Source organism: Tarenaya hassleriana, unplaced genomic scaffold, assembly GCF_000463585.1.
Source record: "Tarenaya hassleriana unplaced genomic scaffold, ASM46358v1 Cleome1, whole genome shotgun sequence".
NCBI lineage: Eukaryota > Viridiplantae > Streptophyta > Magnoliopsida > Brassicales > Cleomaceae > Tarenaya > Tarenaya hassleriana.
In genome coordinates this window covers 3385969-3400381 of record NW_010960187.1, presented here as the reverse complement: position 1 = coordinate 3400381, position 14413 = coordinate 3385969, and the positions used below count along the sequence as shown (strand labels likewise).

General features: G+C 35.6%; 3 protein-coding genes across 4 annotated transcripts; 1 reads left to right on the top strand and 2 right to left on the bottom strand.

The window, feature by feature from the left end:
- Positions 1–1074: 1074 nt before the first annotated feature.
- Positions 1075–3765, bottom strand: LOC104808353 (mannose-6-phosphate isomerase 1-like). 2 transcript variants are annotated; one of them, XM_010534036.1, is made up of 6 exons: positions 3669–3765; positions 3128–3515; positions 2774–2941; positions 2161–2373; positions 1643–1909; positions 1075–1562 (listed from the first exon to the last, which is right to left on the bottom strand). In XM_010534036.1, exons 1-6 carry the CDS (start codon positions 3674–3676, stop codon positions 1236–1238), a joined length of 1371 nt encoding a protein of 456 aa, XP_010532338.1. In that variant the 5' UTR covers positions 3677–3765; the 3' UTR covers positions 1075–1235. The 2 variants fall into 2 exon arrangements, with proteins under 2 accessions (XP_010532338.1, XP_010532333.1); XM_010534031.2 differs by lacking the exon at positions 3669–3765 and having other exon boundaries at positions 3128–3602.
- Positions 3766–7086: 3321 nt separating this feature from the next.
- On the top strand, positions 7087–8511 carry LOC104808345 (uncharacterized protein DDB_G0271670-like). The gene has a single exon (XM_010534023.2). The coding sequence runs from the start codon at positions 7453–7455 to the stop codon at positions 8293–8295; it is 843 nt and encodes a 280-aa protein (XP_010532325.1). The 5' UTR covers positions 7087–7452; the 3' UTR covers positions 8296–8511.
- Positions 8512–10063: 1552 nt separating this feature from the next.
- On the bottom strand, positions 10064–11778 carry LOC104808336. Its single transcript, XM_010534015.1, has 3 exons — positions 10686–11778; positions 10471–10548; positions 10064–10349 (listed from the first exon to the last, which is right to left on the bottom strand). The coding sequence occupies exons 1-3, from the start codon at positions 11586–11588 to the stop codon at positions 10344–10346; spliced, it is 987 nt and encodes a 328-aa protein (XP_010532317.1). The 5' UTR covers positions 11589–11778; the 3' UTR covers positions 10064–10343.
- Between the last annotated feature and the right edge of the window lie 2635 nt (positions 11779–14413).

Here is a 14413-nt window from a genome sequence, read left to right as displayed (position 1 = left end):
AGAGCGGTTCGTTCGTCCAATCCGATCTTCAAAGAAGAGCACAAGACATAGTCCGGAGCTATCTTCTTTCACAACCATGTCGGAAACAATGGCCCCCGAGAAGAGGGTTCTTCACTCAAATGAACTAGATGGGTCGCATGTATTTCAGCTGTACACCAGAAAAAATATAACACATTTTTTTCTCCGTAAAAAGACGAAATTACCCTTAATGAATCAGGATATTTATCCGTTCGAAAACAACTTCGTTATTACGACTTCGTAATTAATTCTAAATATAGTTATAAAAAGGTGGCAAAAAAAATCATCCGTCTTATTTTAGTTGTATATCAGTTATATGTTAGTCGCAAAAAGGTCGTAAAAAATAAAACGAAAAGGGTATTTTAGACTTTTTCACCCGAAAAGTGGGTTAAAATTGAAAAAAATTTTTTTTTTTTTTTTGGGTGGTGTACCTGAAATTAATGTGATCCAAGTGGGTTATTTGGGTAATATTCCCCCGAGAAGACGACTCTAGGGTTTAAGGACGACGAATTAAACGGTAATAATAGAGGAGACGGAGCCGTCTCTTTACGACGGTGTTTGCTTCATCAAAAAGCCGAATTTGAGAGATTGGAATATTCCACCGTAAATAATGTTTTAAAAAAAACCAAACATAAGGGTAAAAACGGAATTTAATTTCTCTCTAATGTTTAAAATGTATGGGCACTTGTATGTAATTATTTGATTTAATTTGACGGGAAAATGTTTTTGTATGTATATCATTCTATTGTTTTAATTTTCTTGCTCTCCAACACTCCAATAATTTAAAATAAATATATTTGATAGAGAATGTATCTTATAATTGATATGTTTTTTTTCAATTAGAATTCCAATAAAAATTATTATATACTATATAAATTAATTTGACAAATTGATACAAAATATACAACTATACAAGTCATCCTTTTTAAGTCAACAAGAGCAAACGTTGGTTGATTAGAAGCTTTGATCACGCATATATATACATATATCAACGAAAAATAACAGAGAAATTATATTATTAAAAGTTTTTTTTTGGGTAAAGTTACAACAATCATATGGATTCAACACCAACGTAGTTGAATTTTATTTAACATTCAACCGCATCGCATATATAGTATAAATAGATATACATATATATGGGTGTGACTTTGAAGAAAATCTAATGAATTTCACATACCCTTCCCTTGTGACTAATAAAATTTTACTCTGAAGAGTTTTCATGAAGAAGCCTGAAAGCATCTGCTGCTAACTCCAGCTCTATACAATTCCATCTCCCTTGACTCCGCCGTTACCCTGACCTGCACGTTAGCCGCCACGAACAGTACGTCACCCTCTCCTAGGGTTTCTGGTCTGTGACCCTCGTCGGATTCCATCGTTCCTTGTCCTGTAAGGCATATAAAGAGCGATGGCCCAGCCACGGACGGGAACACGGTCCACTCTGCTTCTCCTAAGATGCATCTGTCAACTTCGAATTCCTCAAATGGTGGGAGATACCTCTTCGTGTGACGATTCAGAGGAATCCCTCGTAATATCTCGGGGAAGCCCTGCACGTGGAAAAACCCTAATTTAGAGGTTGAATCCGAGAAGGGGATGGAAGTGTTCGGATGGGTGCGAGTTGTTTTACCTGTTTATACGTAAGCATTGAGAGAAGGGTTTTAGTGTCTCTGTACTTGGAAGTGAGACCGGCACGAACGACATTGTCCGAGGTTGCCATACACTCTACGCATTCTCCGCGGATGTAAGCATGAGGCTCGTTTGGTCCCAAGTACAAAGCTTCACCTCGATTCAGTTTCACGTAGTTCAACAAAAACGCTGCAAGAATTCCAGTGTCGGTTGGATACTGCCGCTCCAGCTTGAGCACCAACTGTTCTTTATCACTGAGCAGCCTTTTCTGCATCAAATCAACCGAAAATTTTGTAAGATGAATGATCCGGGTCATTTTATATACTTAAGAACTGCAAAGATCTCACATCGGATGTTCAATTTGTGTTTGAAACTTCAGACTTTGGAATCTATTCATATCAACAAGATTCAGTATATGCAGTACCTTATACATATAAACCATCAAAAGTTATAAGCTGATCTAAAGCAATTCTTTATGGTAAAATAAAGAGCATCACAAGAATGGTTTGATGAGATCACCTTCTTTTCTGTCTGTAATCGCCTTTTGAGTTTCGTTATGGTATCAGAAATTCTCTCTTGACTTGACACGAGAATTTTGGCGAAGATGAACTCTAAGATAGACTTGGCTTCCTGATCTTTTTCCTGCTCTTTCATACATAGAACTTTCTCTGTGTTCTCCAACCCAATCAGTTCCACAATCTCAGGAATAGTAAGAAGCACTTCCCTCAGTTCCTAAGGAACATATCCACCACAACCACAAGATCAGATAGATAAGTTGCCCTGTTCACGAAGCATCAAACTTTATGCGAAAAGATTTTGAGAAAATTCATAATCAGAATCAGTAGCAAGGCTGGTAAACTTAGTAATTCCTGATACAAAGCATCAAACTTCATATGAAAAGATCTTGAGAAAATAAACGGCTTTAGTCATTCCTGATTGATTCTTGCATCAAGATCGTCACGTGAATATAACGAAACCCAACAAAACATTTCCATTCCAAGAACATGCCTTTTGAAATCCGTAAGCCATAGATTCTCAATTTCAGATGGGAACAATCGATCTACCAGCTTACATCCGACGAACAAGAAAATGGCATCATGAAGACCTGCAAAGATCTCACATCAACTTTTACCTTGGTACTGATAAATCCACAGAGTGCTTCAAACTCAGTAATCGCCAATGCCATTTCTGGCTTATAATTATCATCCTTGTATACACTTGGCCGCGACTTATGCAGAATTCTCGCCCATTCCTTATCTGGATGCACTTGTATTGATAGTGCATTTTGCACAGATAGCACCTGAAAACATTCACAGAAATGTTGCTCATCGGATTGGCATTATGCAAAACAATCCAATTATTTCACTAAAATCCAAGATTATGAAAAACCAATCAAGCGAATGAAGTGCACCAATGTGTTCTCAGTTTCTAATACAGAACTGGCATCCACTGAAACGCATCTGGAAATTGAAGAAATTTCACGAACCTTGAACAGGAAAGGGAGATCATTCCCCCATTTTCTCGCGACCTTGTGTCCGAGCACATTAGGGTTCGTCGAGATCCACGACTTGAGGCTCACGGAACCCAACCCGACGACGCCGACATCACCGCCATTGTTGTCGCCATCGCGATCCACAACAAAGGATGGACCCGATTCATGAGTCCCGATCCAGAGCTCGGCGTAAGGCTTGAGCGGATCAATGCCCGACCCGGAATTGAGGGAGAAGAGCCTCGCGACCTGGGAATCGTGGCCCTCGATCCCCCAGTCGTAGTTCTGCACAGAGCACCGGAGCCTCACCAATCCGCCGGAGACGGCGTCACCATCGACGTTTCCGCCGCCCAGTCCGTTGCGGCGGGGCTCCTTTGGCGTCCATTTCGTCATCGATGCAGAGGAGGATGGCGAAACCGGAGGAAATGGAAAGGTGAGGTGGTGCAGAGAGAAAGAGTGACAGAGAGATTTTGGTCTTTATATAAAGAAAAGGTTGTTATTACCCTCATAAAAACGGTTATTCCTTGGTTCCGTCCATTTCGTCATCGATGCAGAGGAGGATGGCGAAACCGGAGGAAATGGAAAGGTGAGGTGGTGCAGAGAGAAAGAGTGACAGAGAGATTTTGGTCTTTATATAAAGAAAAGGTTGTTATTACCCTCATAAAAACGGTTATTCCTTGGTTCCTCACTTTTCTTCTTTTTTTTGTCGGTCGGTTCCGGGTTTTTTTCTCGGAGCTCCGGAAACTATTGTGTCAAAATTATTTAATATTGAAATTATTGCAATATCTTGTCTGATGTGAGTGAGAGACAGGAAAGAGAATTGTGAAAACAACAAAAGCAGTTAATCAATTGGGTTATTCATTATTTAATTATATTATATTTTCATTATTTACATATATATATATATATACATGTGTGGCTTTTATTTGTAACAAATCCGTGGTTCTGTATTTACCACACAACCAAGTTGAGTTTCCTATTATTTATTTAGTCCAAATATATTATTATTATTATTAGTAAATTAAATAATAAAAGCTCATTCATGGCCATGGATCAGAGATTTCGGAAACGGGTCGGGTCCAAAACATTTGACCAGAGACTTGGCCTGATTTAGGCCCGCTCGTTTATCTCGCCCATACCCAATTATCTGTTTGCCACGTGGCGTACTGTCAGCCACACAAACTACACAAACCGGGAGAACTAGGACCGTCAAGGGTGCGAAACGACAAAACGGCGTCGTGTTTCGCGTGTGGGCGAGAAGACAACAGGCCGCGAATATACCGCTTGGGACGTTTTCTCAGACCAACCACCACTTTCGATCTTGTATTCATATGCACGAAAACTGTTATTATTATTTAAATTCATAGTTTTAATTTAATGGCCATTCATAGAACACGATCTATGGTAGTGGAGTTTTGTACTTTTCTTTTATCAATTTTGCGATTAAATTTTTATTATTTCGTTAAACAGATATCTTGATTGGAAATGGTTTTTCCAAATTTTGAAAGTTAAAAATATAAGGTGTTGAATGGGAGGTAGTTTTCGGAGTTTTTGGATTTTAAAAACTGAAAAAACCAACAATCAAGTTTTTTAAATTTTGGTTTTCCTAAAAACCTGGAAATCTACTTTATGGAAAAAATCAACTAAAAACCAAAAACTACAATTTTTTAGATTTACAAACTTATAAAAGCCAAAAGCCAAAAACCAAAAACTAAAAACTAAAAACCAAAAACTAAAACCAAAAATCCAAAATAAAAACCACTACCATTCAAAGCCTAAAAAATCTCCGATTATGATTTTTTATTTTAATTTTTCTAAAAATCCGAAAAGTTGTTTTTTAAGAAACCAACGTAAAAGGTGAAAACCACTATTCTCTAGATTTTAGAATTTTTTTTATAGATTCTAGAGATTTGTTATTATATTTTTTTATTTTTATTAAAAAAAATTATATAAATTATTTTAAAGATAAAAAAATATTCATTGTTTTAAGAATAATTTTACATTATACCTATATCTATATAAAGACAATATTTTTACCATTTTTATCTTAATTTATATTTTTTTAAAAAAAATATTTTATAATTTAAGTGATTGTAATGGAACTATCCAAAATATATATTGTAGTTATTTTATATTGTTATTACTAATATTAATAGATATGATTTTTGTTTTAATGTTTAAAACCTTTTTTATAATTTTTAAAATATTAAATCAAAAACTAAAATATTATTCTACCAATCAATTTTTCTAAAACCTGTAAAAACTACAAAAATAAAAAACTAAAAGATAAAAAACCAAAATAAAACCATTATCATTCAAAGCCAAAATAGTTTTGTACCTTAACTCAAACATTGATAGTTTAACTGTTACAATGGAGGTGCAAAGCGTTTATTCTGTCCAAAATTTAAACATTAAATTTGGGAGGAGATCGTATATTCCAAATCATCCGATTAATATTCGACCCCGGTATTAATCTGGGTCTTGGTTTAGAAAATTCGTTTACAAAAAAAAATAGTTCGTTAACAGTATCCAATGGAGTTTATGGGATTGTATAAGATTTAATATATGACTTTCTTTTATTACAAACATATATATATATATATATATATATATATATAGGATTGTTTTACCTTGTATAGACGTAAAAAGGACACTAGGAAAAAAAATAACGCAAGTCCAAATGTTCAGAGATTTATTGGTCCTAGTCGAATCTTAACCTCGTGTTATGTTATTAGATTAGGATATATCTGAATAAACTAAAAGGCCTAAATATTTTAATTTTCTATAACCATTTAATTAAAATCTTAATTATCCAGAGTTACAATAAACATCTATCCCTTATCTCTTATAAATCGTTCAAAATTTGTCATATTTATTAATTTAATTATTCCAATTATGATAAAAAAATAAATGTATAAAGATAAATTAGTATCATAATTATTTTTTAAGTCGAATTAAAAATAAATAAAATTAATAGACACATTAATAAAAAGTTATATATTTGTAGTTGTTTTTGTAAGTTTTTTGGGATTTATTGTTGTTTAAACTATGAATTTTTAATAGTATTCTATTATTTTATATTTTGAAATGTTAATGATGACATCAACTAATTACAATACATTGATTGGATCTATCGTGAATAATTTGCACTAGAATGGTAAATTCAAATATAAAACAACGCTATGATTAGATGTCATTTCGACAAAAAGTAAAAGTTGTTAAAAGGAACCACAATTGTTTAAATATAATTATGATTATAAGGAAGTAAAAGTTGTCTATGTTAATTATATATTTGACTATAAGATAAATTATTGATATCATGATATATTTTTTTAACTGCGTCCCACATTACAACGGTTAAATAAAAAGATTCATTAATGATTATATATTAAGTTATTATAATTTTATTTCTTATTTATATTAACGAAATAATATAATTGAAATGTTGCTATATTAAGTTAAAATTTCTGTATTGATTTAGAATAAAATAATTCTAGATATTTATAAATTGTTTAAAAAATGATAATTATTCTCACTTTAACGGAATTCTGCTGACGAAATAAAAGCTAAAACTTATTTGATGAAGAAAAAAATTAGAAACAAAAAAACCATGATAAAATATATTATTTACTCGATTTGTGATTTGTTATTGATTTGAAATTTTATTTAAAGAAATCTAAAATATATTATTTATTTGATAAATAATTCATACAATGACTACATTTGAAAATTCCAAAATTGCTAACCAATAATATGTCATATATATTTAAAAACTAATGATATGTATTATGAAATGCAGAAGAAGTTCATGCCTTCATGGCCCATTTGTGTAATAATAATTAAAGATATAGAAGTGTCTTTTTCCGAAATGATTTATGCTTTGATTTTCTCGAATCTCTTTCGTAAATCTCATCAAATTGCGTATTATTTATTTTAATGCAATAAAAATATATTTGTATTATTATTTTACCATTAAAAAATAAACCTTGGAAGAAGTATCTTTGATTATCGCTTTCGGTGCATATATATTGAATTCTTACGATCCTTTTATTTTCCCTCTCCTTAGTTTTCTCCTTTTTCTTTTTGTTTTCTTGTGAATTGAATCATCCCCTCCATCTCCTATTGTCTCATCGTCTTCTTCATCATTGTTCCTCCGTTTCTTGCTTCGAATCTCCATTTTCTTTGCTTAGCTTTAACTCCAAATCTTCTCGATTCTGCTTTTTACTTCTCTTTCCGAATCAAGGCTCTGTTTCTTCTTCGTCCCGGCCATTGTTTCGGTTCTTGAATGTGCAGAGGAAGACGGGTTCTTGAAGAAGACAGTTATGGCGATCGACGTCTGTTCCTCAGAGTCTCCGAGTTCTGGAATCAGTCCGAGGATATCTTTCTCGTACGATCTTGATCAGGCGGGCGGCGAAGAAGTCAGATTGGATTCGGATTCGGAGTTCGATTTCTGCGTTGGCTCGAGTTGCTCCGTTCAAGAACTCTCCTCGGCTGATGAGTTGTTCTCCAATGGCAAGATTCTTCCTTTCCAGATCAAGGAAGACAAACATTTTGCCCAGAAACCATTTCTAATTCAACGAACATCACCACCATCATCATCATCGTCATCGTCATCGTCCTCTTCTTCGTTCTGCAACCAGAAACCAACAGAGAAGAAGAGACTGAAAGAGCTCCTTCTGAATCCCGACCCAGATCTCGACGACAAGCCCTCGTCATCTTCATCGTCAAGATTGTTTTTGCAGTTCAAGAGAAGCATAAGCCTAAACTACGACACAACTCGAAGCAAAGGGCTCATCAGATCGCTGCAGTTCCTCTCACGAAGCAACTCCACTGGCTCTGCACCAAGCCCTAAACCTAACTTGCTTCCCAAGGAAACCCGCCATCACAACAAGAACCAGAATCCTCCTAGACGGCCATCACTCTTGAGAAGATCATCTTCCCTCTCAAATTCAGCCGCAAACTGTTCATATCACTCGATCTCAACCCAGAAGCCACTTCACAGGAACAGCTTCGGAGCTTATAACAACAACGGCAACGGAGGAGTTCGAGTGAGTCCTGTCCTGAATTTCCCGCCGCCGACGTTCATGTCCAATGCAACTGTCGGATTCTTCGGCCTCGGATCTCTCTGTACTGGTAAGATGAACAAGAGAAACAAGATGATATAGCATTTCCTCTGTTTCTTTTCTTACGGGAGACGGCAAAAATGTTTTCCAGCTTGTTTAATTGATGGAGTATTGACGGTACATGTGGGGTTATGTAGCATGTGACCATTGTCTGTAAATCCCAAAAATGATTAGTATATACTGTCGAACAACAATGAACGAGCTGAGGTGATTAGATCTCGGCATTGTAATAATTAAAAAAAAAAACGGAATATATTAATGTAAAAAGACTCCCAAATAAACATATAATTTTTATAAAATATACTAATTATTTAGCATTTATATAATAAAATATCTCATTTTTCAAAATATTATTTCCACCAAAATTATATATATTTCAAATTTGGCGAAAATTCAATAACATTTTATTATTTTTGTATTTTTTATAAAACAATTTAAATAATTGATATGCTTATACCGAATTAAAAAAATTATTTATTTATTTGAACATTTGTTTAATATTTTTATTGGATTTTTGTAAAAATATACACCAAAGATGAATTTCATCATTGTGAATTTGTGATTATATTTATCTGCAATTGGATCCGGTATAGTTATGTAAAGCAGGTTGGTTTGAATCGAACCAGACCAGCTTATTCCGAGCCAACTCATTTTTTACTCCTCGTGACCCATTTTTTTATGAGAAATAAAAATTCTGATCCAGACCAAATTATCTAAGGCACCAGTCGACTCGTGAACCAACTCATATTTATCTAATTATCCGAAAAATCTTTTAAAATTATATAAAAATTAATTATTTAAAGTTTACATTATAATAATTTAAAGTCATTCAACATAGTATAAAATATTTAACATGATAATCCATAAAACTATATCAAAATAAAAAAAAATTAATAAAAAATCTTATCTCAAGTCATCAAACAAAAAAAAAATATGATACACCAACCAACATAAAAATATAATAAAAGACATAAACCAACGCTAATATATTATGAATTCTAATTTTCTACATCATCAGTTTCACTTTGATATCCACTTTCATTTTCACTTGCATTTTCAATTTTTACAACAAAAAAATATTTTTTGTGCCAGCTCGCGAACTGGTTCGGATTCGCAGCGAACTGGTTCGTTCATCCCGTTTTTATTTGGTCTTCTATTTTTTCAGTTCGACTCGGCAAAAAATGAGCCAACCGCGAACTCGCTCACGAGTTTGGTTCATTTTGACATCACTAGTCCAATATGCCCCTGCCTTCAAATTGGCCAAACACGGGGATTCGGTTAACAATGATATTGGAATTCGGGTTTATCCGGTTAAGAAATTGAACCGAACCAAAATCTGGTCAACCGGCGAAGACTGTGTCAACTCCAGAGAGCAGCCGACGCGGGAAAAAAAATGGATGCCCCACACGGCAATTTGGCACACAACAATGATCTTTTAACATAAGATCGAACCACTTCGGTCCATTTGCCGTGGTATCACGAGGGTATATATGTAAGTTGTTCCTACTGATGGATCTTGCTTTGGGTCAAAATATCCTCAAAATTCTGAACCTCTGATCTATTTGGAAGGTTCGATAAGTATGGATCAGCAAAGACATTTCAGACAGAACAACCAGGAAAAGTAAATGCACTTGATGCAAAACTCAACAGAAGCTTCATGAACTGCTCTTGAAGTGGACAATGAGAGACAGAGCCATGGCAAGAACAGAGCAAAGGTCAAGAGAGGAGAGTGGAAGTGAGCCCATTTGCCATTTATTGGCGTGGGGTTTTGCAGAATGAAATCGAGGACATGAAAATTTGGAAAAAGGAATGAACTTTACGAATGTAAACCCGAGTTCCTGAAAACGAAGCAGAACAATGAAACAAGACCTACTGTGTCCCATAACTTTGTACAGGTTTATTCAGTTCAGCCATTTGGGGAAGACAACAACTGAGAAAAGAATAATTAAGAAACAAAAATTAGCAGTTCAAAAGCATACGAAACTTGAACAAGATTTCACCACGACCTTCAACGCTTTTTCCACCTGATTTCCAGTTTTAAGCATCCATTGTGTGTCTGGTTAAGGAACTGTACGACCCCATCATCATCGTCATCTCTGAGGAAACAGTAAACCAAAAAGAATCATACTTTACTGCGATATGATCTGGGTTTGAATCACAACATCTGAAATCATATGGAACAGGAAAAACCCAGTGAGATAAGAAGAGATCCGATACCTTTCCATTCTCTACCGACTCCGGAATCTTGTAGGTGTCAAGCGTAACCTCTGTCAAATACAAGCCGGGAAACAAGAACTACAGACATGGGAGAGAAGAAAGGAAACACACAATCAGGAGAGAGAGATTCGATTTCGCAGACCGAGTCGGAAAAATTGGGAAATTCGATCTGAGCGAAAGGGAAATTCAGGGTTTGTGAGAAATCGGAGACTTACATCCAATTGTCTCTGAACGGTTTTGGGACGCTTCTTGGGACGGCGCGGCGGTCGGTGACCCAGAAGCTCCATGAAATCCTCTTCGATCTCCTTCCGCGACAGGCGCGAAGAGAACTTCGGCCGCTCCTTCGTCCCGACTCCCGCCATGGCCACGGTTACTCCGCCTCTCTCCCTCACCCTCGGCGACTTCTCCGAATCATTCCTCAATGACGACGAATCCACTCTTCTCTCCTCAATCTTCAACCCCTTGTTGTTGTTGTTGTGATTGAAGCCGTTGTACTGGTTCCCGTTGCTGTTACCGGCTCCGGGAATCGGGGCCTTGCAGGCTGCCCTCCTCGTCCTTAGGTTCCACGGCCTCGCCTCAGCCGCCGCCGCCGCCGCCATCACCGGAGAGACCTCCCTATCCTTCTGCGTTTCCTTCTCCTTCTCCTCTTGTTTATCTCTCCGTCTCTCCTTCTCTTGCCTCCCACCATCGGTCTGCTCTTCGTCCCCTAAAGCTTGTTTCCTAAAAATCGATTCCGTTATCTTGTCCGCCACCGTCCTTAGATCCGACATGATCTTCTCCCTGAACTCCTCGATCCCTTCCTCGCTGCCGTTCCCCGCCGATCTCGACGGCGCCGTCCTCAATCGCCGGTGCTGGTTGTTGCTCCGTTCGTCAGCATAACCGAATTGAACCGGGATCGCCTCCGTCAAGGTTTCGAATTTCAAATGAGACGATCGGCGCCGGAGTCGGTGATCACCGGCGCCAGAGACACCGCCTCCGCCGCCTCTCGCCAGATCAACCTTCATGCACCTGAGATGACGCTGACTCCCCCACTTCAAGTTCGGGAGGGTGAAATTGTGGAGATTCTTCGATCGCTCAGGTCCCGTCTCCATGAAGTCTTTCTCCCCAGGCAACACCATTGATCGGTGCACTATTCTCTCTGTTCCTCCTCTCGATCAAACCTCGAAACCCAAACAGATCAACGAAAAAAACGACTCCTCTTGCTTTTTGCCGACGAACTCCAGAGATTTACCGGAGAAGAATTTCCCGGCCGGCGTTATTTCGTTCCCGATGGAAGGCCGAAGTTTATATATATATATATATACGAGTTGTAGGGGAAAAGCCCACAAGGGGACGTTTTAACGTTCAGAGTTGGGGAATCCCTGCAGTACTAGTGTCTAGTGAGGGTATTTTGGTAATTACGATCAAACTTTGCTAACATGCGCGGGTGTGGTCTTTGCGCATTGGGATTAGATTTTCCCGGGTTAAAAATTAAGATGTCGTTTTTTAAGTGATAGATGGCTTAATAACCGTCCGATTGGTTGATCTCTAATCGTAGCCGTAGATCTGAACTCAACGCAAACAGGCACAATACATTGGAGAGGGACGATGTTTTCTTCTCCTTCTTCCTATTTCCTGTTTCCTCCACGATTCAAATTAGAGTCGGGAATATAATATAAAGTACGGATGGTTACTATACATTATATTATTTTTAAAAATGAAAAAAAAATGATGAATATTTGGATATTTTCAATTTTTTTATTCTTGAATATGGTGGTAGACCATTACAATATTGATTGTAAAACCGAAAAAATCGGATAAAAAATTTTGTTTTTCAATTGGTCATTCCACGTAAAATTTTGGCAACGTACAAACGATGACTCGGTATAATTAAATGAAATTCTGTGATATACTAAATATTCGTTATAATAGTTGCATTAAAATGCACTCACTAACTTAAACAACGAAGAAAAAAATTGGCAAAGTAAACACATATCACCTTAATAGATATAAATATATCGACGTTAGTACATTCGGTCACATCTTAAAAGAAACGCAAATTTGAAATAAAGTGATTTAAATTTATGTCAATAACAAAAATGTAATAATGCATATTATTAGATCATATAGTCCGTACGTTTAGGATTTCTTTATTGCCCTAAACAATAAATGTCAACTAAAAATATATTATTCCATTTTGCTCTATCCACTTTGATGATGATACATATAATGTCTGATTGTACTTCACATTTCGGGCATCGCCAATCAAGCAGTTCCCATTTCGAGGGAAAAGTAAACATATATATGTGTGTGTGTGCATATATATATATATATATATATATATATATATTAATGTATGCGTATATATTTTCATTTTCATGTAACCCAAGTCCATTTATTTAAAGTAACTCAATCTAAAAGATTCCATTTATGAAACCAATTTTCATTATAGTATGATAGATATGTTTATATTTATATGTTTCTGCGTGTGTTATGTGTGTGTGAGTGTGTGCATATATTATATATACACCCATGTTATCTATCTAGTTATGAAATTTAGATATATCAACCCAAATTATTTTTAAATCCGGATGCTAAACAGTTCGGCCCATTAGAAGCTTATGCATTTTGATGCGGCCAATATTAATAACAATGGGTCCACGGGCTAAATACATATATATTTTTTATGGGGCCCATATTAACTAAATTGGGCCTATTTGCTTGAGTTTTGTTTCGGTTTACAATGGGCCCATGGGCTAAATACCTATATTTAGTCCACGTGTTCTGTGGAAATCATGGGTTGATTGATATCCCGAATCATAATATGAATAATGGTTTCAATTACGATTTGGTTGGCAAAAAACAAAACATGTGTTGTAAGTCATCTCACGTAATGTGTAGTGTCGGACCAAAATATTAAATAAAGGGTCTGAAAATTATGTAAAAAAAATTGTGTTTGTCTTATATTACGTTCGAAATGTAATAACAACAACAACAACAATAATAATAATAATAAAACGACAATGATACCTTAAAAAGGGGCAGAGGTGGCAGAGACAGAGAACATGCATTGTGTGAAAAGGTCTCCCTCCAAAAGGCCACTTGCGTCTCCTTCGTGTGATTCCACCAAAAGAATGGCTTGGAAAGAGCCGACCACTTACATAGACATTGTAAGACAAATTAATGATCACATCATTCCCATGTTTGCATTAACATTCCTATATATATATATATATATATATATATATATATATATATATATATATATACACACACAATTTGTTCTAAAATGGAATTATGGGAGAGTATCAAATCATGGATATGGCATTCACTTATCGGTAAGAGAAGCATCTCACATGCAATGTCATAATATATTATTTTTTTTTATAAAAGAAAAAAGAAACGCACCCTTAACCAACGAGGCAAAGTGGACGTTTGAAAATGCGAGTTTCGGGAACAATATATATTACATAATGTCTCATTGGATCTTGGTGACTAAGAATCCATTTCATTGCTTTGCCCTACTCCTATAAGCACATCCTAGTTAAGGGGGTGACTGATTGTACCGCCGACACCCGCAAACGGAGCGGTTGCGATTTCTGACAATTGCGGGCGATTGAAAAACTGATTGGTTGAACCGCAATCACCCGCACCTGTAACCAAACTTGTATTTTCTAATCGCAGCTTCTAACTTGCATTTTGGTAGCAGTTTCCGGCGTTTTAAAAAAAAACTAAAATATTCTTATTAAAAATTATATAAAATACTAATATATATATATTGATGATGATTTTATTTATTGTTATGATTCGATATTATTTTCTAGTATTATATTTTAATAAAAAAAATACAATAGTATAATTTTTAACTTTAATAATGATTATTTTTAATAATTTTTATAATAAAATTATTTTTTACTTAAAAATAAATTAAATTGATAATATTTATATTTTAAATTTATTAATA